The sequence below is a fragment of the Botryllus schlosseri genome, chromosome 12 (assembly GCF_051294905.1).
Source record: "Botryllus schlosseri isolate E-star chromosome 12, Bs_hap1, whole genome shotgun sequence".
NCBI classification, from domain to species: Eukaryota; Metazoa; Chordata; class Ascidiacea; order Stolidobranchia; family Styelidae; genus Botryllus; species Botryllus schlosseri.
The window spans coordinates 18069111-18092051 of NC_137247.1; the positions used below are offsets into that span (position 1 = coordinate 18069111).

At 42.4% G+C, this 22941-nt stretch overlaps 3 protein-coding genes across 4 annotated transcripts in view; all 3 read left to right on the top strand.

Annotated features, from left to right (window-relative positions):
- LOC145451567 (uncharacterized) overlaps window positions 1-22941 on the top strand; it is a 321835-nt gene that overhangs the window by 276507 nt on the left and 22387 nt on the right. The gene's annotated exons all lie outside the window — the stretch shown is intronic.
- On the top strand, window positions 1050-10374 carry LOC145451561 (uncharacterized). The gene is made up of 5 exons (XM_080329774.1): window positions 1050-1579; window positions 2507-2567; window positions 2637-2809; window positions 5450-5549; window positions 9357-10374. Exons 1-5 carry the CDS (start codon window positions 1274-1276, stop codon window positions 9827-9829), a joined length of 1113 nt encoding a protein of 370 aa, XP_080185900.1. The 5' UTR covers window positions 1050-1273; the 3' UTR covers window positions 9830-10374.
- On the top strand, window positions 14895-17037 carry LOC145451563 (uronyl 2-sulfotransferase-like). Its single transcript, XM_080329777.1, has one exon. The coding sequence runs from the start codon at window positions 15490-15492 to the stop codon at window positions 16453-16455; it is 966 nt and encodes a 321-aa protein (XP_080185903.1). The 5' UTR covers window positions 14895-15489; the 3' UTR covers window positions 16456-17037.

Consider the following 22941-nt stretch of genomic DNA (forward strand, 5'->3'; position numbering starts at 1 on the left):
TTACTGGTGCATTGAATCGATAACTACTTCTCAGATGTTTTGACAATGCAACCAGGATAAAATGCAATACGAGTTGGACGATACAATTCTGGTAACTCCGTATGACATAAGCGCAAAATAACCGAAAATTCGTGCGCAGCACTGCGCTTTGAAGTTTCAGAATATGACCGCAGAAACTAGGTATCCGCGCATGTTATGTGAACTCACTAACCAGTAATACCCTGTCTACATATTCTTTGGTATAGTTCCCATGCTCAGTGTCAATAAACTGCGACGGATTTGTCGTTACGAGAAGATCGCGCTTACGGCAGCGAATAAACCTCTTATTATATGCGCTCGAGAGTTGAGCAAGGACAAGCTAAAGTGATCCCGTCGGATTAAAAATCACTTTATTAAAATGTGGGACTACGCCTGCCAAATCTCAAGATGCTGTGCGTGTGTAGTGACTTGAATCAGCGAGATCCGTAATTATCTCTACCCGCCGATTTTCCCACAATCGAATTATTTCAACGTGAAATCCCGGCCCATGTAAAACAGCGGTTAACGCCACTTTCCTATATATATTACAATGTTTCGCGCGTCTGCGGAAATTGCTTTTGGGATTAGATTATAGGTTCAAACCCACCGATACATTTCATGGGAATATATCAAACGACCTAACCCCTTCGATCGCGCAATTGAGGACGGCACAACCTTGTGGAGATTTTTCTATTCATTTTGAAGGTCATCCAATATCGCACTGGATGTGAAATTGAAGGTTTCGTTAAACCATAAGTAGCATAACCTCATGTATACGCAACATAGCAAGAATGATTAGCATTGCATAAGATTTTATAACTCAATCTCGAATAACCAAGAGTCATAAACATATTTTCCAAACCAATGGACAAGTTTATACCAATATTTATAACGCATCGGTCACCGTCCTGTGGCAAAACGATGTCATCAGACATAATGCGGAATACACATCTGGTGCAAGCAAGTATTCAGAAATACATCGAAATGTCGATTTCGTATATATGCCGTCGTATTTCCTTTCGGTAATACTTGATTCATCTTATTTTAAGGTCGAAGTTAAATATTTTGTATTTTCCTGTACAAATTAATATTGCGGCCTTCCAGAGTATTTCAATCGTATCACAATCGCACATGTCGTCACTTTTGTTTCCATTCGAGAATCTGTGATCCTACAATGTCTCGAGTGAGAGATACTGGATTAGGCAAACATATAACTTATCGATAACCCTATTCACGCATCAATAAGCGGTGCGATATGATAGGATATAAGCAATACCCTCCCAAAACGATCGCCATATTTCCAAGACATCGTGAACGGGAGATAGAATACATTATCATCCTAATGTCTTCCTTTAGAAAGGATAAAACGTCGGAAAGAGGAACAAACAGTCAGGGCGATAAGTCGCCACCTCGGATTTTCAATACAGGTGTCCCAAGCTTCTCCATAGAAAAGATTCTGGGGCCGACGCCGACTGCTAACGCGTCGACTGACTGTTTACAATTTCCCGGAATTTTCACACCCGTTCTGCCACGAAGCCTTCGGATACCGTCATCGCACGAGGTATTTGCGGCAAAAAGTACATAATTTTCTTTACTGTGGAAACCTATTTATAATAAAGATACTGGCAATATCGAGGAGTTTAATTAATGTATCTTTTAAAGGACGGGGATTTACGAAAATTCGATTTCTTAAATGAAAGGTATATAACGAAACTCTCTGTGGTCGGTGTAAATCACCAGTAAGCAAGGCGTACGATTTGGAATAATCTCCCGGTTTTCTGGAAGTTTTCTGGAAGCTGTCGCGCGGCTTACTGTTGATCAGTGGTTCTCAACCACCGGTCCCGGGACTACTGCCGGACCGCGTGGACTTTCGGTCCCGTCCGCCAAATATATATCATCTTTATTCTCGACTGCTAAATGTAAAATATTGAAAACTTGCAGATAGTTAGCCAAATCAAACGCCAAATTCTAAACTGATTTAGAATTTTATGTTATGTTCATGGTCTAATTTCAACGCAATAATACTGAATGTGAAGTATACCAAACTGTTTAAAAGTACTCTACAACTTATTTGAGGCAAGTGCAATATGTGGAAGCCAAGACGAAATGTGACGGGATTCGACCGTACATTGCAACATTTGGCAGTATAATATAATGTAACAGCGAAGACGCATGTCTACCATAAGAAACCCAACGGTCCAAACGGAGTATAAATAGAGGTTGTCATGAGGGGAGGTCGGCAGAATCAGACTGCAAAATAATTTCTCGTTGATTGAAGTTTCAATTGTTTCATCGTTATTGCATTCTGTGTAGATTATGGTTTTTGTTACTGGTTCGCCGAATTTATTGCAAGCTGATAACGTTGAGAACCACTTTTTCAGAGGACAGTATCAAAACTCACTGCACGCGAAAACAAATCGTTTTGCTTTGAGTTGCATATATGTCATTTCAGCGACTGTAGTCTCAATGCTTCTCATTCGGCTTTCAGGTAGCCATCAGCGATGGGCCTTTGCGGACGGAATTCTTACCAAACTACAACTCACCTCTCGGTATGAGGAATTCTAGTAACTGCGATTCGCTAATAACTATAACGAGTTCTCTTACTTTACCGGGTATAGACAACGATTCGGACGTCTATTGGAGCAGAGGCAAGAGGCGGCGCGCGAGGACAAATTTCAAAGACGAACAAGTCAGATATCTCGAGAAAACGTTCGAGAAGCTCCATTACCCGGACATTTTTCTCAGAGAAGAGATAGCGAAAAAACTGGAATTACCAGAGCCGCGAATCCAGGTGAGAGTAAGGAGATCCAATCTGACGCGGAGTTAGTCCTCCAGCCTCTACACTAGGGTTGTTTCAAAATAACTTTTTTACAAATTTCACTCGCTTACTGATAAAATTGTCAGGTTGCCTAAAAAACGCTACACACCAAATTTGGGTGAATTCCGACCAGTAAAGGCCGCGCAATCTTAAATTGAAATTTCGACCATTTTTGAATTTCTAGTATTTACGGTAAAAAATGTCGACACTTCGATATGACCAAATATCGTGTTCCAGGCATGCCTGAAGGGAAAGTGATGCTTTTTTCACGGGTTTACATATTGATATTGATCTTGATAGAGTTGAGATAATGAAATTGCTAATTATTGAACCTGACAATTTCATTATTTTTTATTATTAAATTTACGTAATGCGAAGCTGGCGGCCGGCGCTTTAGAACCACTGATATAAACGCCATTTCTGAGAGATATTGAGCGATTCGTGGCATTATTGCAAAGCAATGGGTACGGTCAAGAAACGAAAAGTGGCGTAAAAGTGGCATTGTATACTTTTCGGTTACATAGAGGATACGTATATTTAGGCATTCCAAGTGGTATATCTTGTAATGACGTCATGTGTGAGTAGCAATCGATAACTCGACTCGACTCAAAGCCTACTACCCGACTCAGCATCAAATCAATCAGGTGTCCGATGTTTCCCAGGACTACACGAGTCGACACACAGCGGGTATCGTGACTGGACAACGGTGTTAATATTTTTGCGTGTGGCTTTGATACAGGAAATGCACCGATTGGGCGTTGTTTGTTTGTTTTCGGGGTATTCGTGGTGTTTGTTGACTACTATGGTCATTTACACCAGGCCGATATTCTTCTTATTTTCCGTAACTGCCGACTTATAGCACGGCCCACCTCTAGGCTTTTGTAAGACACCGCTGACGCGGATGAGGTGGCGAGGAGGAGCCTAGGTAAACCTCCAACACTTAGGTATCGGAATTCGGAAGTCGACCTCAGTCGGACTCGAACCCGCACCCATTGGTGTTGCAGCCGCGGATTATACCACTGCGCAATCTCGCCACGCGGAGCGTATTATTTACCTAACTAACGCATTCGCCTCTCAGATTAGTGTCTTTATGCCGGACTTGATTTGTGGAAGAATCGCCGGTTATCCGACTGTCATCGAGCATGCCCACATTCAAGTCGAAATACAAACAATATCTACTTATTCAATACTAGCCCTCTAGTTTACCGGACCGCGACTTGACATATCGATCTCGCCTTCCGACAAATGCCATATTTTTATGTTAACTGTCTTGTTATATTATCTACTTTTACTTTTCATTCAGTGTGTATGCCCCCTTTCTTGCATCGCCTAGGCGAAGGTTGGTGTCCGATTACGAAGACTACTCCAAGTCGTTTCGACACCTTCTTATCTTTCATTGCATCGCAGTTGTGTGGTGTATTGAAATGATGAAATTGTTTGCAGTAAATTGAACTGAATTGAAATCTTAGAAATATATATAATACCGGTTCATATACGGTACGGTTGCCATACATCCGGAATTTCCCGGACATGTCCGGAATTTCACAGTTTAAACGGCGTCCGGGTGAAAATTCCAAAATATGCCTAAATGTCCGGAATTTTAAAAGCTGGAAGTTGACTCATAATTTTTTCGTAAATCAACGTAAACAACATCATTTTTAGGCATGTATACACTACATGGCTACACGTTGCGCGCGATTTAGTATCTCCTATATTTTCTTTAATATGGGGACTTACCGTCTTCGCAAAAACTGCAATCAAAAATAAATAAAAATATTCTTCGCAATCGCAATTACCAGAGCACGGTATCTTCCTAGAGTCCGTTAAGCCCGTTTAAATGCTTTATTCAAAGATAGCGGTTCTAAACCTATGCAGTTGTTTGCCTTTATTCTGTGGTCTGCAGATGTTGAACGTAATCAGCTTCCAAATTAGGCCGTGAGTAAGTCTGGGCAAAGATGCTGACCATTTTTTTGTAATCGGCTTATCAAATTTTTTTTTCAAATTGGAAATGGAGTCGCGATCATAAAAGGCTGGAAACCACCGGATGTGTGGTGTTTATGTAACTCAGTGGTGCGCACCGGCACTATAGGCTGATAAATAATCTTATCGGTGTAACATAAACATGAGTTAACGATGCAAAATCACGGTCCCTGCATTCTTGAAGTCATCAACCTCCACTACCTCTACCGTTAACTCTGATCAAGTGGGCGGAGAGAGAATCAAAACTATATAGTAACAAGCAATACTATTGGGAGAATTCGTTCAAAAAATTACTGACCAGATGCATAGAGAAACCAGATTCATATTGTAAGCCCCCCTCTCCCCAGAAGTAGCATTGATTACCCTATGGTGGGCCCAAGATCAGTGTTTATTTGGGCGGGAGGGGGCTGAAAAAATGTTGTTTCGGTCCAGGTTAAAGCACACAACCACAGACTCCATCCGGATCGCGAAACGAATCGCGAACCCTCTGGTCGATAGGCAAAGCTTTGCTATTGTGATATCATATTGACAGACACTGTGCTCATGGCAAATTTTTAAATCCGCTTGTGGGCGCTAAAGAGTGTCTGGAATTTGAGCCACAAAAATATAGTAACCCTAATATACGGTTGTCAGGTGTGGTTTCAGAACCGAAGGGCGAAATGGCGAAAGACTGAGAATACCAAGAAGGGTCCGGGAAGACCTCCACATAACGCCAATCTCACAAGTTGCTCAGGTAATACAGTCACTTTCACATTTTCGCTGCCTCCCTAGATTGGCTTGACAAGTTTAAATCGCAGTCCGCTAATCAAAATTAACATACAACGAAAAGCAGATGCGCCTAGATTAGGAAATCGCAGAAATCTAAAATAACTCTGAAATACTATTCGATTCGATTGTTGATGATGTATTTTCGAAAATATCTCTTCTCGCCATTTTTATAATTGGAGACTGCAGCTTTGAAGGGATATGAAAACACGTTGTGGCACGCTGGGAAGAGGGACGTATTATAAGCCAACTATACATCAGTTTCTTTACCGAAACGCGATGCATACATGCCAGTCACTTGCAATAGTGTTTTCTAGCAAGCACAAGGGTTCTCAGCCTTTATTTGGCCGTGGCGCATTCGTTTTGAAATTGTTCTGTGGTCCAACTCTTATCTCGGAGTCTTAGTCCTGTTCAATGCATGTTAATCGACGGCGCCGATATGCCTATTTCTCTAAAATATATGAATCTTTCTCTTACCGGTCATATTTAAATGTAGACCTCTCGCTCCATGAAATTTTCAATTTGACTAAATATCCTCCAACAAACGACCAACGAAATAGTTTTGGGCCGCTTCCAGCTCCTCCAAATGAGGGCTTGGAAGCGGCAGTTACGGCACAGGTAGATCACAGGCTATAACTCTTAGGCTTTTGGAAGTACAGAACTTCGATATTGCAGCAAACAATACGTCCATATCGCCAAATTTACTCCACTCGAAGCTTTTCGACTGACTTTTATCAGGAGCGAACGTCAGAAAATGCGATCAATCAAATTCGAAATATATAAAGAATTCTTGTCGTTGTGACATAATAGTGACAAGTACACAGAGTCGCGAACGGCAAATACCAACACACCGTACGGTGAAACAGACACAATTTGGGCTATAAAATAGCCGAATGACAACACAACACTAAGGAAATATTGCCAGGGAATACAGATGTTCCTTCTGGCGGCAGAGGGTCAACTTTTGCAGCTTTATAATGGTAGACTCGAGGACCTTTTAATGAAAAAGAGAACGCCAACGAGCAACTATGGAAAACTGATTACTATTATAATGTTTGGCAGACTCGGGGTGTTCCAAAAGGTGCTGTCCGATGGCAGAATCACATGCTGTTAGTTGATCATCGAATGGAATAAATTTAGCAATGTGAGCGTATTGTTTGCTGCTCTTTTGTACTTATGATCGTCCGCTGCGCCACTCGCGTCGCGAAACAATAAGCCGATCGACAGAGTATAGTTTCATCTGCCCAATACGCATACACAATGTACGATGCTATATACAAGACACGCAATGCGATGTAATGAGCAGGTAAGGTGCCGAACGACCAACCAGTTGGGGTCGCTTGAACTGGCATCTTTCCTTTCGTTATCGGATCTTGTTTTCTGGACATTTTTATCACCGTATGAACAGCGACACCGGGGGGGGGGAGGTCGAGGAGCCCAGAATAACATCCGACGGCGGGAATCGAACCAGGACCGTCTGCTGGGATAGCGCCAACACTCACCACTACGTTATCTCCCCCGTGATCTAATGACCTAATCACCGCATCCACTGTGGGATTCGGGTTTTAGTTTCACTATTGTGGGGTATAATATAATATACTAATACTGGGCCAGACTCAAATAATTCTTTGGTGAATGGGTTGCTACAGAGAAGTGGAGAAAGAATCTTCAATATGCACCTACTGACGTTGCGATATCAGAACATCCAATCCAATGATACAATCAACTCATGTGACTCTTACATTATGTTTAATGATTTAAAGACCGGACATTTTAAAACGACTCCAATGATTAATGCTCTCCGTTAAATCCGAAATCCATTACAATTCGATTGCGGTTGTGCCGTGTACGTACATCCACCAGAAGTTGATAATAATTGATTACAATTTACAATTTTCGACTTGTACATTGTGGCTTCATACGTAGCCTACGTATAATTCGATAATATGAATATATTTTTGAGCGAAAAACATTACAAATATACCTAAAATTACACTAATTATAAAATTTTCGAAGTAGCTTCGTGGCCCATTTCAAAATGCTCTTGTGACCAACCAGTGGGCCATGGCCCACTCTTTGAGAATCCTTGGTCTAGCAATACCACAATGCATAATTTCCAAAGGATTACGTAAATTCGCGTAATCGATTTTGAGTGTGTGTAGGTGACGCTAATATTCAGGCAATTGACATTATTGAGTGGGTCGATTTCATATTTGTGCTGCAGTGTCCTTATATTAATTGGCTATTGTGACACAATGGCGTCGAAGCAATCCAGAAAAAATATTCTGATATATCAATCACACTGACAGTATAGTCTCTGTTCGTGACACATAAATGTGTATAGAATTAGTTATCTATATTGATTCTAAATAAAATGATCTCTGACAGCAGCTGTAATATTTCACAGCGTGCGTGTTGTGCAATATTCGAAGAGACTGCTATTATGAAATAAAAGAATGTATCTACCATCGTTATCACGTTATAATCTGTTCAATAATATTATTGCGTATATTGAATACGTCTAATGAAAATTGTCATAATAATTGTGGGGATATAGATTTAACTGAAGGCTTCTGTATACATTTTAAGTGCAACGAGTCGCAGATGACCAGCAAATTGAGCGGTGTTTACAGGCGGAGGTGGCCAGTAACGAAGCACTTTTACTATTCCGAGTGCTCAAGTAGCCTATATGTAACTGCGCATCAGCGGAGTGCTGAAAGAAAAACTAATAATTAAACCATGATTTTCATACGAAACCAAAACATTGTAATGAATATTAATTAGAAATCAGTTAACAATTTCGATACTCAGGGATTGGCATTGAAAGGTAAAGCGCTATCGTGTTGTTCCATCTTACGCAACAGCGCGACATCGATTGGCTGATTGAAAAGGAGCTATAGTGGATATTGTATCGGCATTTCAGAAGGACGGGTGTCGATTTCAAACTCCAACTCCCCTGCATACGCAACTGCATACAGCTAACCAGGGTACCACTAAAACAGTCATAATTCTAGTACAGTTCGAGCCTAATCATATATATGAGTTTTGTGTGTGTTGTGACCTTCATGGATCTCCTGAGACCAAAACCACTGATCTAGTTGGTTGCGTTTTAGTTTGTTGCGGATTTTTAAAGGTCGTTATCTTTAGTTCTATAGTTCTAGTTGCGGGTTTTAAAAGTAAGTGTGTTCTAGTTCTAGCTGTGGAATTTGAAAAGTGAGTCGTTCTAGTTCTAGTTTAGTTCCGCATTTTGAAAATCCATCAGACTGTAGAAGTCTGATCACTCCGCCTTCATGCATATACATCGGCTACCTGTAGTGCTTACTCAGATTTGTGGGTTTTGTGACTACTTCCACTTCGTAGTAACGGCTTTTAAGCAAAACTTCCTAATGTTCAAACTGTGGATTTACGAAGTAGTTTAGGCGAAAGAGTCCCTGCGTATCACGACAACTGACGAAATTTTGGACATTGCACCAGTCTGTAGTGTCATTAGCTACTTCACGTTAATCACGAAAAAGTAGCCGCCTCTGATTCTCTGTTAAAACATCCGACCAATCGACCAAATCTAGTTTTTGCGACTAGTTATTTTAGTACTTATAAGATCTTTTGACATGTTTTGGAAATTGTTTTTCAAATTTTTTACTTGTAATTCTGAAAAAATCTACGCTTTTACTCTTACTCCTACTTCGATAGCAACACTGAATCGTGTGACAACTTCCGCTTATAGTCTGGCAAAGTTGTCTCCGACATTTTCACTTCAAGTCTTACTTTCGTCTAGGTGAACCAATGGATCCATCGGAAATTGAAAGAAGGAAAAAAGCAAGATTGGAGAAAAAACTAAACAGAAAACAGAAGAATCAGTCTGTGAGAAAGAGATCAAACGCACAAAGTGATCAAATTCAAGGACACTCTCAAACCAATCCGACGTTCGGGGTTTCCAATATGATCATACCTCAATTTTGCAACACGATTCCAAGAGCGTTTGTTGGATTTCGACAAAGTTTTACACAACCCGCGATTCCAGACTATGCAACCTTGTTTACAAGCTTCTTGAGAGGGTTTGATCCTAAACCGATTCCCCGTCTCTACGCGAACATGAGCAGGCAAAATATGTTCCTGTCTTCCATGTTGCTAGAATGGAAGAAGCGTGAAATGAATTTTTCAAAGCCCGCAATAGACTTTCAGAAATATGATATGACTGTGTTTGGAAATTCGTCGCCCGGCGCTGATGACCGACCGGATATTCGCTAACATATGAATAAATATTAGACGACTATCAACAATGACCAGAACATAGTGATTTTCATTTCCCTTAAAATCAGTTTGGAAAAAATGATATCTAAATACTAAGGATGGGTTGGAGTGTGTAAGTTCCACTTGAAGTATTCATATCTTTATACCGTAGTTCTGTGGTTAAGTATAGTTCTCCGTGAAGTATGCACCGTAAGCCGTGATTAGATAGGTGCATGCGATGTCGATGCTATATCAGTTGATAATGATGAATGCGACAAACCTGCGACAAAGTCCATTTCTGGAACAGCTTCCTTGAGAATGCCTTTAAATGTGGAATTTTTCTTGTCTAGGTTTCAAGTATCATGATTACGATTATTGGACTGTTCACATTTAATCTGTGGTGAGCAAGCTGCGAATATATGCAGTTACATGTTCAATTGTTTGCGGCCTGCACGATATAATGTTTGCGAGGATGTTAATGCCACCGACTGGTCAGTGGTTATCCTTGAATAAAGGAATTGCGTACTTGCTGTCGGTCCTGAGTAATAAAATCTAATTGAAAATGGTTGATTGAGATGGTGTTGCGGCTTACATTCGAATCCTAACTTCCCGCAATTCCACCAAGCGAAATGAGATGCAAAGGTACATATCGGCTCACACCCCGAGGCGATTATCTATCTTCGCAATTTATATACATGGGAACGCAAATGTATACGATGGAAAGACATCTATAGATCAGACAGGCTTCGTAAAACCGAGCACGTTGTTATGTTAACGCCGTAATGTGTTCGATCAGACGCAGTTACTCGTGGTCACAGGATTCGCCTATTAGATGTAGGGGTGTAGCTACATTTAGCCCTTGCAGACCTGTCTTAGCTATGTCCAAAGCAAACTAGGAAGGTGACGGGTATTTGCGGAGATAATCGTTTTCTGGGGAAGCGTATCATCATGACTGAACGTATCTCCACCAGCTCTGGAAATCAGTACGTTGATAAGTCGACACATAGTAAAGAGTACGACTAATTTGCCTCATTGCCATTGTCATTCAATATCCTTGCAATACCCCAGTTACCACGGATGGTAGGTAACGATGTATTTCTACTTTATCGGAGTACTCAAACAGTATTGTCTGCTCATGTGGTTATGGTAGGCCTACATGATTTCGGTACAAACAAAAATCCGATAACTGGTGCTTACCCGGAAGCAATGTTCCCTCTAAGCTGCGCACGTGCGCAAATGCGCAGTGCGGAAAGGGTCTCTGCGCACAGAAAATCTACGCTGCGCACAAAAAATTAGAAGAGATGTTTTTTTTTATAGTTGTTGCGCACTGTTGTCCAATGGACCACGCAGGCGCGCAGAATCGTGAAAATTAAGATTGCCAGGGCCAAATAGTGTTATCACGCTGAAGTCTGAAACCGAGGTACAAGTGCGCCCCGCAAAGGTAACTATTGCGCTCCGTGAAGAAATTAGAGTTCACAATCACCTGCGCCTCACGGAAGATATTTTTTTAGTATGGCCTCGTACACGTGAGCGATACTGATATCATTTCAATAGCGCATTATTTTCTGGGAATGGCGAAATAACATGGTTTAACAAAGTTATAAATAACAATGGGCTAGCTCGAAGTTAATCTGCGAGAAACTAACGAATTATATAGTCTTCTTCGCGTGGCATGAACATTGCGTAAGATTTACTCAGGACCGTAACTTTCGCACCCCAAACCCCCCAATTGGAGGGGTCGAGCTCGAAGGGGGTCCAAAATTATTTCGAGAATTAACATAAATCATGGTGTATTTTTTGAAATTTTTCAGGATTTTTTTTCGCGCTACGCGCGTTTTATTATTGTAAGATATCTGATTATTGGGTACCCTTTCCCAACAAAAATTAGGCATGGTTTATAGAAATGGGCAGTTGGGCGTCGGCCATTACTGCGCCATGACGCGCCAAGACATATGAAGTTAAAGGCTATGTAACATGCGAATCCAAAAAGTGCGCCAGAACGATCAGCAGCGAGAAAACCTTGGGCGAAAAAGACTGCGCCGGTGCTGACCGAAAACTTCGATATATAATTGTCCATGTCCAATGTCCATGGGCGCCTATATGGCTGGCGCCGAATGTTCCTGTCCTGGCGATTCGAGTCCCACAACAAGACAAATGCCATATCGAGGGAACATTATTTTCCAGTTAAGAAATACAAATTTGAAATCGTGTAGGCCTACGTCTTTTACTTTAGTACGTTTTGTCGATTTCAATATCTTTTGACATAGCAGATTGGGCAGTGGCACCTTTTTCGATGGCAGGGCCAAATTTAGAATTTCAGAGTAACGCCGGGGCCGCACGAATACCAGGGCAATGAAAGGAACCCAAAATATTCACCAAATATGAAAATTGGCATTGTTCCGACCATTCGCTTGACGCCATTGGCCATTGTGTTGCCGCGCTCCTGTTGTTCAGAACAATCAACCTTTGCTGGCTATTTCGGAGTAGTTTTATTGCCCTGGCGAGATTTCAATTCGTATTGTTGGAATCAGTGCGACACTTGCTTTCGATAAACATGCACCAACATCAAATTAATCGGACGCTTGGATCGCGAGCTATAGGACTACCAATTATGCTGCTCACGTAATCAAATTGACCGGTTGAGCCGAGTGAGTTGTGTTTGAAAAGGTAGGACCACTCAATAATAATTAAACATATTCGGGCGTATACCCGGTGGCAGGAACGAAACAGCACTTCGTCAGGCCCCCCAGAACACTTAGGTCTTGAGCTCCCATAGGGTGATGAACCGACCCCCCATGCCCTGCCTAAATCAGGATCCCCATTTAGTGAGCCAGCGCCGTGCGCGAAAATTTTCGATAATTCAAAATAAAATAGGTCACTCGGTCAATCGGTCAAGATCGGGAATTGCATATATATATTACTATCAATTAACTTGTCCTCTCTGCTCACGTAATCAGATTTACCGGTAGAGTTGAGTGAGGTGTCTTGGAAACTGTAGAGCCCGTAAATAATAATTAAACATATTCGGACGGGCGGACCCGTTGGTACGACCTCGTTACATGACGTGATTTGTTATTTCGTAACCTCCAATCGGCTATATCAAAAAATATAGAATCGCCCAAACGTACTAAACTAAAAGATGCACACGATTTCAAATTGGTAGTTCTTCACTGGCATATAAGTCTTCCCTGCGGGATGGAAGCCTGTTTGTCTCGTGACGTTCAGATTGCCAAGACAGGCACATTCGGCGCCAGTCATTTAGGCATCTATGGTCAATCATACCTATATGTATTTCAAATATACATAACGAAGTTTTCGGTCAGCCTAAGAGCAGTCCTTTTCGGCCAAGGTTTTCTCGCTGCCGATCGTTCTGGCACACTTCTTGGAGTCGCATGTTACATGGCCTAAAACTTTATATGTCCTCGTGCGGCGTGGCGCGGTAATGGCTAACGCCGATATGCCCAATTCTATAAATCTTGCGTATTTTATCTTTGTCGAAGAGTACCCAATAATTAAGGTACTCGGAAACTTGAAATCGCGCGCAACGCGAAAAATCTTTAAAAAGTTGCATAGAATTTCATAAAATACTCTATAATTTATGCTAATTCTCTAAATAATTTAGGGCCCCCTTTGAGCTCGCTCCCCCCAATTGGGGGGATTGGGGTGCGGCAGTTACGGTCCTGTCAAGACCTCTAACTATACCTATATCTATAGGTACTGCCCGTTCAACTGGAAAGTTAGGGCACATTCTATTGAAACAGCAGTGACGTAATCTTATCAGTCTACTCACAACTTGCCTGCAATCCTAATTGAAAACTCCAGACTCCAAGCCAAGCAAGAGTATTTTATAAAAAAAAAAAATTTTCATAGATCGATTTCTCAATATTTTTGTGGGGGCCGCAAGAAGGCTAGCTGGGGGCCGCGGTTGGGAATCACTGAGATAGTGGGTCACGAAATAGCATCATGTAACGAAGTCATTATACCAACGGGTACGCCCGAAGATGTTTTATTAATATTTAGAGGGCCTATCTATTCCAACACACCTCACTGGATCAGCTCTACTGGTAAATCTGATTATGTGAGCACGGAGAGGATAAAAATTGATAGCAATATATATGCAATTCCCGATCATATTGGCCGATGCAATCATGAGTTATAGATTTTTTTTCGCGCTTCGCGCGTTTAGGGACGCTACTACTAAATGGGCACCCAATGTACATTATAAGTACCGGAAGAAGCCTAGAGCCGTAGGGGGGTCTGGGGGGCGAAGCCCCCCAGTAGTTAGTATTACCACCCTATTGGAGGGTGGTTGCGCACTGTTGTCCGAGGGCCTGCGCAGTGAGTTGGCGTGTTTGCGCAGACTCTTGAAAAATTAGAGGGAACATTGCCCGGAAGCTACACAAAGATAAGGTTGACCCAATGAATCTAATTGCTATTAATTGTAATCATGCTCATCAAAAATCCCGCTCCGGCTCTGATCCAACTCCGGTCACACTACCAAAAACTGCAACTCTGGATTGAATTTTCGAAATCCAACCAAGATCCCTCCCGTAGCGGATCTATGCTCCCAGAAGTGGTTAATGATGATGTACTTCTACTTTTTCGGAGAACTAAGTAGGTTTTGCCAACTTTCACTACTTACTCTAATGCAGTGGTTCCCAACCTTTTTTTAGACCCGCCCCCCTTTATGATAGTAAAATATTTCGCGCCCCCCTTATCGTCATATCACAAAATCCAACCGGGATGCTAGCAACCTCAACAGATTGTTTGATGGCATGGAATGTTATGACTGTTGATGAGAGAATTAAAAAATATGAAATTCGGTCTAGATATAGAGAAACACGCGTGAATTGGAGGTAAATCGCGCAATGCGCGAATTTTTTTCAGTTGACCGCTTCTTCGCGCCCCCTCAGATGCTTTCACATCCCCCAAGGGGGGAGCGCCCCCCAGGTTGGAAATCACTGCTCTAATGGCTATGTACTTAGACCAAGGCTCACCAACATTTTGAAACCAATACTACATCTTGGGACTGTCTAATGTGGCAGGCTACCATATACCTCCGCCGTTTATCCTTCCTTAGTTGGATTTCTTCACTTAGACATTCAGAGTACTTGGCAGGGTTTCCGTTTCCGCCCCTTATACCAAGAACAGATAGCTCTCACTCACCGGGACTCACACCAGCGTCTCCGGGATCGGTTGCGTTGCTGCATGGCGCGACATTTGGTAACCCTCTGGGTGGGCGAAGACGAGCAACGTCCAGATCGAAAACTCCCTGCGTATGTTCCGTAGGGTCAACTGACACACGTTCAACTGCTGTTAACGTGAAAAAATCCTTCGCTTCGACTTGCAAATCTCTTATTTGAATAATTTCCACTGCGACGGCGCGCGACTCATTTGCTTCTCGCGGGCACCGCATTGGTGACCCCTGACAATGAGTCTATTTGTGTTAGTAGCTTTCATATCTTCATTTTCCACTTCCATTAGATGGCACTTAGACATGTCTTTCAAATGGCTACAACTATTTGTACTTTAGTAGGAACGTATGGCGTCACTCGCATATTTGAGTAACGCTTAGTGCGTTGACCATCTCTGCGTATATAATATTGCCAAACAACTTATATATATCGGTTTTACGACTACTATATTTACTATCTGTCTAACAGCCATAATTATGTACGATGTTGCGCACTTTCCGATGGAGAATCATGGCAATACTTGTATTCCTACTATTCACTGCGATGCAGCTGGGTCTGTTACCTAGCACCACTGATAACATGCTCACACACGATGAATACGACAGATCGTTCGACGGAATCGGATTAAAATTGGGACGAAGTGGGCGCAAGCGATCTCCCGTGGTGGAGAACGCTTCGTCGAGAGTCGTGATGTACAACAGAGCTCCGAAATGCGGCAGCAGATCGATGCTAAGCGTCATTATAAGACTGGCCGAACGAAATAATTTCACAGAATACACGTCGACAGACTATAGTCACAAAAGGCCTGATAGTTCCCGCTTGCCTCATGACATACGAGACATCGCCACGTTGCAGCCACCGGTGATATACAACCGCCATTTGCTTTACGTGGACTTTCGTCAGTACGGTCACAAACAGCCTGTTTACATAAACCTGATTAGAGACCCGATAGATAGATTCTCTTCCCATTACAATTACATGAAATACGGCGATGAGGGCGAGCAACTAGAAAACAAAAGGTCCACGTGGCCCGACATTAACGTGTGTGTCGCACGAGACCAGGTAGTGTGTAAAAAGAACTTGCCGTTCTACGTGGGGCGGTTTTTCTGCGGAATGGACGCGTTGTGTAACTTCCCTTCTCGGGAAAGGGTCGAGGTCGCGAAGAAAGTCCTGGACGAAGAATACTTACTGGTGGGTATAACAGAGGAGTTCGAGAACACTTTGCGATTATTCGAGAAAATGTTACCTGAGTACTTCGACGGCGCGCTGGAGATATGGAGACAACATAATAAGGCGAAAAAGTTAACCGCGTCGAGAAAATACGACGTTTTGACTGCCGAATCAAGGAGGAAACTTAGAACGGATAATCTGGCTGATGAATATGAACTTTACAATTTTGCTAAGGAGAAATTTCATCGGCTGCTTAAGATCTATCGGATTGCAAATTGAGTTATCGGCTCAGAAACACTTACGATTATAAGTATATGACTTGTCCGCAAAATATCGTATAAGCAAGTAGAATGCATAACAGCAAAGAGATAACGGGTCAATTTGATAGAGCCTTAAACTGTCGTTGCGATCTTCACTCTTGAGATACGTGTTGGTACGAATTCTATGCCGATATTTACGCCTGTTTGATGTATACTTGGTAAATCCACTGCCATCAACGCCTCAGTCGCCGGTTCGAATCTACACATTAGCACGTTGTCACCTATATGTCACTATTCTTACGCTGTTTTCACAAAACGGCCGAGAGAGAAAGATCCGACGAAAGAAGATAAATGAGATAAAAAAGCGTATTAAAACGAAAATGAAACGAAAGATGAAGATCGAACACTGTTCAGTGATTACACATTGGGCCGAGATAAATGCACGATTGAGAGACCGTACTTGGTGCCTTCAATACCCTGCTGTCTGTTGATTACATCGCATTAGGTCTATACTATAGTGCAGCGCTTTTCAACCTGTGTGACGGTTCGCACTTGTGCGAATGAAAAAAATTGCAGTGCGAATGACGAAGATGGTGCGAATATTGCGAATGAAAATCCGGATCAAATGCGAATGACGATGCTAGTGCGAATGGTGCGAATGAAAATCCGGACCAAGTGCGAATGAAATCGTGATTAATTGTTAACTTTTCTGACGTGGACTAATTCAAATAAACCTAATAGGAAATTTAAGATCAGTGTAACTTTTGTAGTTGCGACGCAATTGTAAAACTTAATACGACGCACCACTAATCATGGCTCTCACAAGCCGTAGTTAATTAATATTCCCGCACTCTAATTATTACGTAACCAAAAGCCTGGTTTGAAAGCTGGTGTAGTGGCAATATTGAGATCTCTACAATCTCTATAGTTGCAGACGTACAGCCCATCTGAGCCTGCGACAGGCTGGGAAAATGACGTCAAATTGACTTTCTGCATTCTTTCGCTAAGCAATCATCATATTTTCGTAATAACTGTCCGATTTGCGCGAGGCACAAGGATATAGTAGTAAATATACCATCATTACAGACTCACATTCGCAAGTTCTTGTAACGCAAATTTTTACCCCTTCAAGGGTTATTAAAGTATGGCCCGCAAAGGGTATAATTTTGGGTCGACGCGGTGCCAGAGATATCTGTTAATATGTCTGTAATATTTATTGAATTTATTGCAAAAAATCTTGAGATCGCTTTTACATATCCAAGATTACTGTGTTGGGTACTGTAGCCAATGAGCGAGTCACGCAATAAATATGACTTTATCATGAGAATTCATTATAAGATTAGTCCGACTGTTTTTTTCTGGAAAACATGGTCGAAGACCGTTGGGATGAACTAGTGTAGGGGTGTGTAACGAGCGAGTTCAGGTCTATGAGACTCATTCATTTCGAGGCCAACCCCTTCTGCGTTGGGGCACATGAAGACGTAAAGTTTTGGCGAACGAACTGCTGATAAAATGCGGCGCCAAAAACATAAGCGGCGACACAACCTCGTTCTTAAAATGACCGATGCTGGATGGCCAAACCTTTCGAGATGGATTAGATATGCTCCCTTGTCGGCACTGAATGGTCCCGTTCTTGCAATCTGAGTAGACAGTAGTACAACTGCGATACGCAGAGGAATTTAATTCGCTCTTATAGTTTGAAATCGCGTGCGTCAGACATGTTTTGTAGAGCTGTGTGGGGTAGGATTGTGGTGTGCGCGTTCTGTATGCCATACATGCCCACAAAATCGTAGCATACAACTGTAATATTAAAAATAAATTCCTTTTCATGGGTGAGGCTTGGGTCGCGAGATGCCACAAAAACTCAGATTTTGGTGGTAGTCTTAAAGCTGCTTTACCGTTATTAAACTGTCATGAATTCTCAAGTTAGATTGAGCTAAAGAGTAGAACACACAGTATCGTGAGTAATTTGCTCTTGGAGCAACGTATCATAAGGTAGCGAGCTCTAATGTGCCTACTCTACTCGATAGTTTTTCACCTTATGTTCCGAAACATAAGGTGAAAACCTCAACACAAACATGTGGGTTTTTCATCCTTTCGACAAACTGGAGCCTCCGGGACCTTTGTGTCAGCTCTTAAAAATGATTTTTGCCAGCAAGCATTTTTCACTCGCGAAAAATACGCTGTATTTCGAATAGGAGTGCAGAACAGATTTTAAGACCTGGCCATTCAAGCACTAGTAGACGTTCTTATACAAATTCCCAAGTAACACTGTTTGGCCGAGAAGGGTTTTAGTGAAATAATTGAAAGCAAAACGAGCGAAAAAGGTTGCCTTTTTAATGAGACACTTGGTAGCTTAAGCTACATAGTAGCCAATTTGTTGTAATCCGAACAAAATGTTGTTACGTAACTTCATCTACTTTTTGTGTAACAATTTTCGATTAGTTTGTGCGAATGAAATTTATTTTACAAAAAAAGTGCGTATGGAGCTCAAAAAGGTTGAAAAGCACTGCACTAATATATAGCTATAGCTCATAACAAAAGTTAAATAATGAGGCTTGAATATATACGTAAACGCAAGAGACGGGTTCGCTAGTGGTTGGTTCCCTGCATCATCGCAGTATGGATGTGGAAATCAGGTCTAATACTTATCAATATAGTTTCGTCACCATGCTACTTGATCCGGCATTGCCAGAAATCTCGGCTGCCGGTTGTGCAGGTCGACTAAAGTGACTTCTTCGGGTGTACTGTTGACGTAATTCACCGAATATGCGTCATTCATAATATAGTCAGTCACAAACATAGGATACTGCAGAACATTGATGACGCGTTCCAAGCGATGCGCTATATTATGTGTAGTACAGCATTCAGTTTAAATGCTATTTCTGATCCGATTCGGCCTACATGCGTATATATTTTATTTAACAACTGCTTGATGTGGCTTGTAAGGAAAGCTGAAAGGAGGTATGTGTGCGTCTATAAGAGAATTGATCTAATACTTACGAACCAGGAAATAGTGTTGGATTGCTGGCCTCAGAATAAGACGCACTGTTGCTGCGGTTGGAAGAGAGGGCGACCTTGATTTGAGTACACTTGCTTTCGTTGCAACCACAGCACTCTGACTATAATCTCCACTCTATGACTATACGCAGACGTACGCCAAAATAACTCCTAATCAGCTTCATAAGACCATATACTATATTCATTGTATCGTCTAGTCACGCTTGCGCGTATTGCAGTTTAGGTAATGGCAAGTTATGAGTAACAATTGTATCGCGATGCGCATGTATTACTACGCCGTGTTACAAGCGACTTGATTTTTGACAAAGCATAGAATTATGAAGGGACTTGAAACCATACTGGTAGAGCTCCTATTCCACTGTTCGTTCGTCTACAAATGAATTCTTTTGATGTGTAGCCGAACGCTGGTCATATAGGCTACATACAGTGGTTAGTACAGTAAATTACTCGAGTGGCTAATATCAGTCAGCTCATTCGCGTTTCTAAATACCGTAGCACCGAAGAAATCGGAAATGACATCAGAAGGCTTGTATCCTCCAGCTTACCGATTTCGAGATTATCAGCAGTAGGCTAGCAGATGAGAAATCTGACACTAGTATGGCAGTTTGAAGTGACGTGTTTGAGTGATATTCAGAAAAGACTAAAAACGTCAGATGTCTCGGCATAGATATTCCGAGATTTGGAGAGATCATATGGAAACAGATTAAAGAGAATAGGTTCCATCTTCAGCAATAAAGATAGGCCCAACGGTGTCCAGCCCACACATGTAAAGTCAAGTTGTTACAGTAAATATGCGTTGCATAGGCATTCGCTCATTCGGGCATTGACAAATACATACATATCGCTTCTCGAGAGACATCTTACCTTGCGCGTTCCGTCCCCCTGTGACTATTATTGGTGGTATATAGAGTATATCTGGAACTTTGCGATATATATACGCGCTGGCACAGCGGCCACATATAAGTAAACAAGTCAGAGCAAAATAAGTTCTCTTTGGTGACGGATATCGTTATTCATGTGATGCCATGACTATGTGAAAGTTGCGGTGGCAACTGGCACAGCACAATGCAGGTTTGCATTTGTTTTATAAGTACAATGTATTGATCCGTATAGTATAATTAGACCTCGTTTCTGGATACCATGCTTTCTCAATTACTGCAAAATAGTTCCAACTCATGTTTCGAAGCTGTCTGCATCATTACGAGCCATTGAATGCTGATGATGGACAGCCGAGCAGAGTACAGAAACAATGATTGATGGATTAGATAAGCGTTCATATTAGCCGCCATTTATATCTACAATCAACAATAGATAAATAATGAGAGTCATAAATCATGTGTGCATAATGGTTTTTCGGCGTGCATTATGATTAAATTGTGAATATATGAACTTTTAAGCGACTTTTCAAAACCTCGGCTATCCCAATCAGTTCCACCGGGACGATGGATATTAATCATGATGGTTTAGTGCAGTGTTGTCTAGGTCTAACTACTTAACAAGTAACGCCGTAAATGTTTTCCTGTCAGTTAAGTATAGCCGCTATTTCGAGATCGAATTCACGGCAACAGCTTCCGAGGTTTTAGATGTGGTTGGTTTTTCTGAACTGAACCACTTGATGAGTATAGCCGTCAATTTTGGCAGTAACTCTTGAGTACTGCGTTATAGGAAGATTACTTTACGTTGGGTGGCGAAAAATTTCCTCAATAATATATTGCAGAAGCAGGATTGTTTCAGCTTGTTTTGCCATGTGACAAATTAGTTATCAACCCAACTGTCTCGGGGACATCTCACATAACTGGAAACTCTGTAGGCGGACACTTTAGTGATGTCAAGGGCCACTTTTAACGGCTCAATGTGTACGGCACGGGCTCCATCAGTTGGCGATTGCTGGCAAGAATCGGCACGCCTTACAAAATTTGGTCACTTCAAGGTGAATCAGAGTTGGAAGACACGGTGGATTGAGTACCCGACCAGGGCAAAACTGTAAGTGCCACAGTCGGTACGGGTCCTCCAACCGCTTTCGCCGATCTGTCAACGTGTTGTCGGCAGTCGAGCCTCGTGCGCAACTGGATGCTTAAGGCTTGGCTGAATCTTCTGCCGCTCCGGTAGATCCGGGGTCGGTTTAGAAAGCGTGCGGAGCCAAGTGTGGTCTGCTGCAAGTGCGGACAGCATACTGAGACCCTGCCCCGTGCCCTGAACCAATGCCTGCCAGTGATGAGTAGCATCACGGACGGGCACAACTCGCTGCTTGGGGTGCGCCTGGACTGTATAGCCAGCTCTTCCTCTTTTTCCAGGCTCGATGTGGAGCACGCCGCATTAAGTAACAGGCGGCTGAGGCCCGATATCATCCTAGCGGATGTTCCCCGGGTTTTGGTCGTCGATGTGCTGTACCCCTTCGAGAATGAGTAGTCAGCATGGGCGTCGCCGTCGAGCTGAAACACGCAAAATACCTGGACCTATGTCACTCCCTGCGTCTTGTTACGTCCAAGACAGTGGAAATGCACAATTTCGTGGTCGGGTCCCTGGGGAGCTACCACCCCAGGAACCTGGCCACCCTGAGGGCTCTGGGTGTTTGTCTCCTCGAGTCTATGCTGGTCTCCGAACGAGCCGTAGTCGCTTCTCAGCGCGGCTCGCATCGGGGTTTGAAGGCTTCGTGTAGTTTTCGGGACAACGAGAGGACTTGACCTCCTTCTTTTTCACCCAACGTCTAATTCCATGTCTTCCCTTCACGTCGTTTTTATGTTTTTTTCCTCGGCGCGCTAGGCGTACATATGTGGTTTTCGTTCTCCCTTCTTATCACTCACTCTGAGTGGCTCTGTGTTTTAAGCCTGGATTGCCACTAGCCATCACGGCGTTCGACTAAAGGCACATGGACACCTGGTTTGTCACGGGCTCCTCCCCAAATTACCGTAAAGGGGATTTTTAGTATGGTTTGAGTTGATTGATTTAGATAACCAGAGTGGTTCCCAAATGATTGGGGAGGAGTTCCCCCCACCCCTCATATGTTAGACTGTTTGACTTTACACCACAATGGCTGATTCTTATTGCCTGCAGTCGGACCTCGCCATTTCGCCTCTTTTTTTGCGGTATTTGTCGGCCCCCACGGCCCACCATGTACCGTGTTGTTTTTGGTAGGGGTCTTTTGTCTAATTTTCATGTTCTTACGGCTAACTGGACCCGTCTTCCCCTGTCCTTGTTCTATAAATAATATCCCATTCCATGTATGTGATTTTCGCCTATATATTTATCGTTCCATTCAATCTTGTTCCCGCCACCGTAAATGGCGGGTATTGTCCCGTTTGTATTGATTTATGGTCTAAGTATTCTAAGTTGAGGATGTTTTTATTTATTATTTCATGTCTCTTTCTCCCGTGATACAGGGACCGATAATCAACAGAATTGTAGAGCGTATAGGTCAGTGGTTCCCAAACTTTTTCGGTGTGAGGGCCAAATTTAGAATTTCAGAGTACGGTCGGGGCCGCAC

Excerpts from the sequence above, each read along its gene's own strand:
- LOC145451561 (XM_080329774.1), top strand. The coding sequence starts at position 1,274 with ATGATAGGATATAAGCAATACCCTCCCAAAACGATCGCCATATTTCCA. Across the intron at positions 1,580-2,506 it reads GGATACCGTCATCGCACGAG|GTAGCCATCAGCGATGGGCC; the intron begins GTATTTGCGGCA and ends TTCGGCTTTCAG. Across the intron at positions 5,550-9,356 it reads CAATCTCACAAGTTGCTCAG|GTGAACCAATGGATCCATCG; the intron begins GTAATACAGTCA and ends ACTTTCGTCTAG.
- LOC145451563 (XM_080329777.1), top strand. The coding sequence starts at position 15,490 with ATGTTGCGCACTTTCCGATGGAGAATCATGGCAATACTTGTATTCCTA.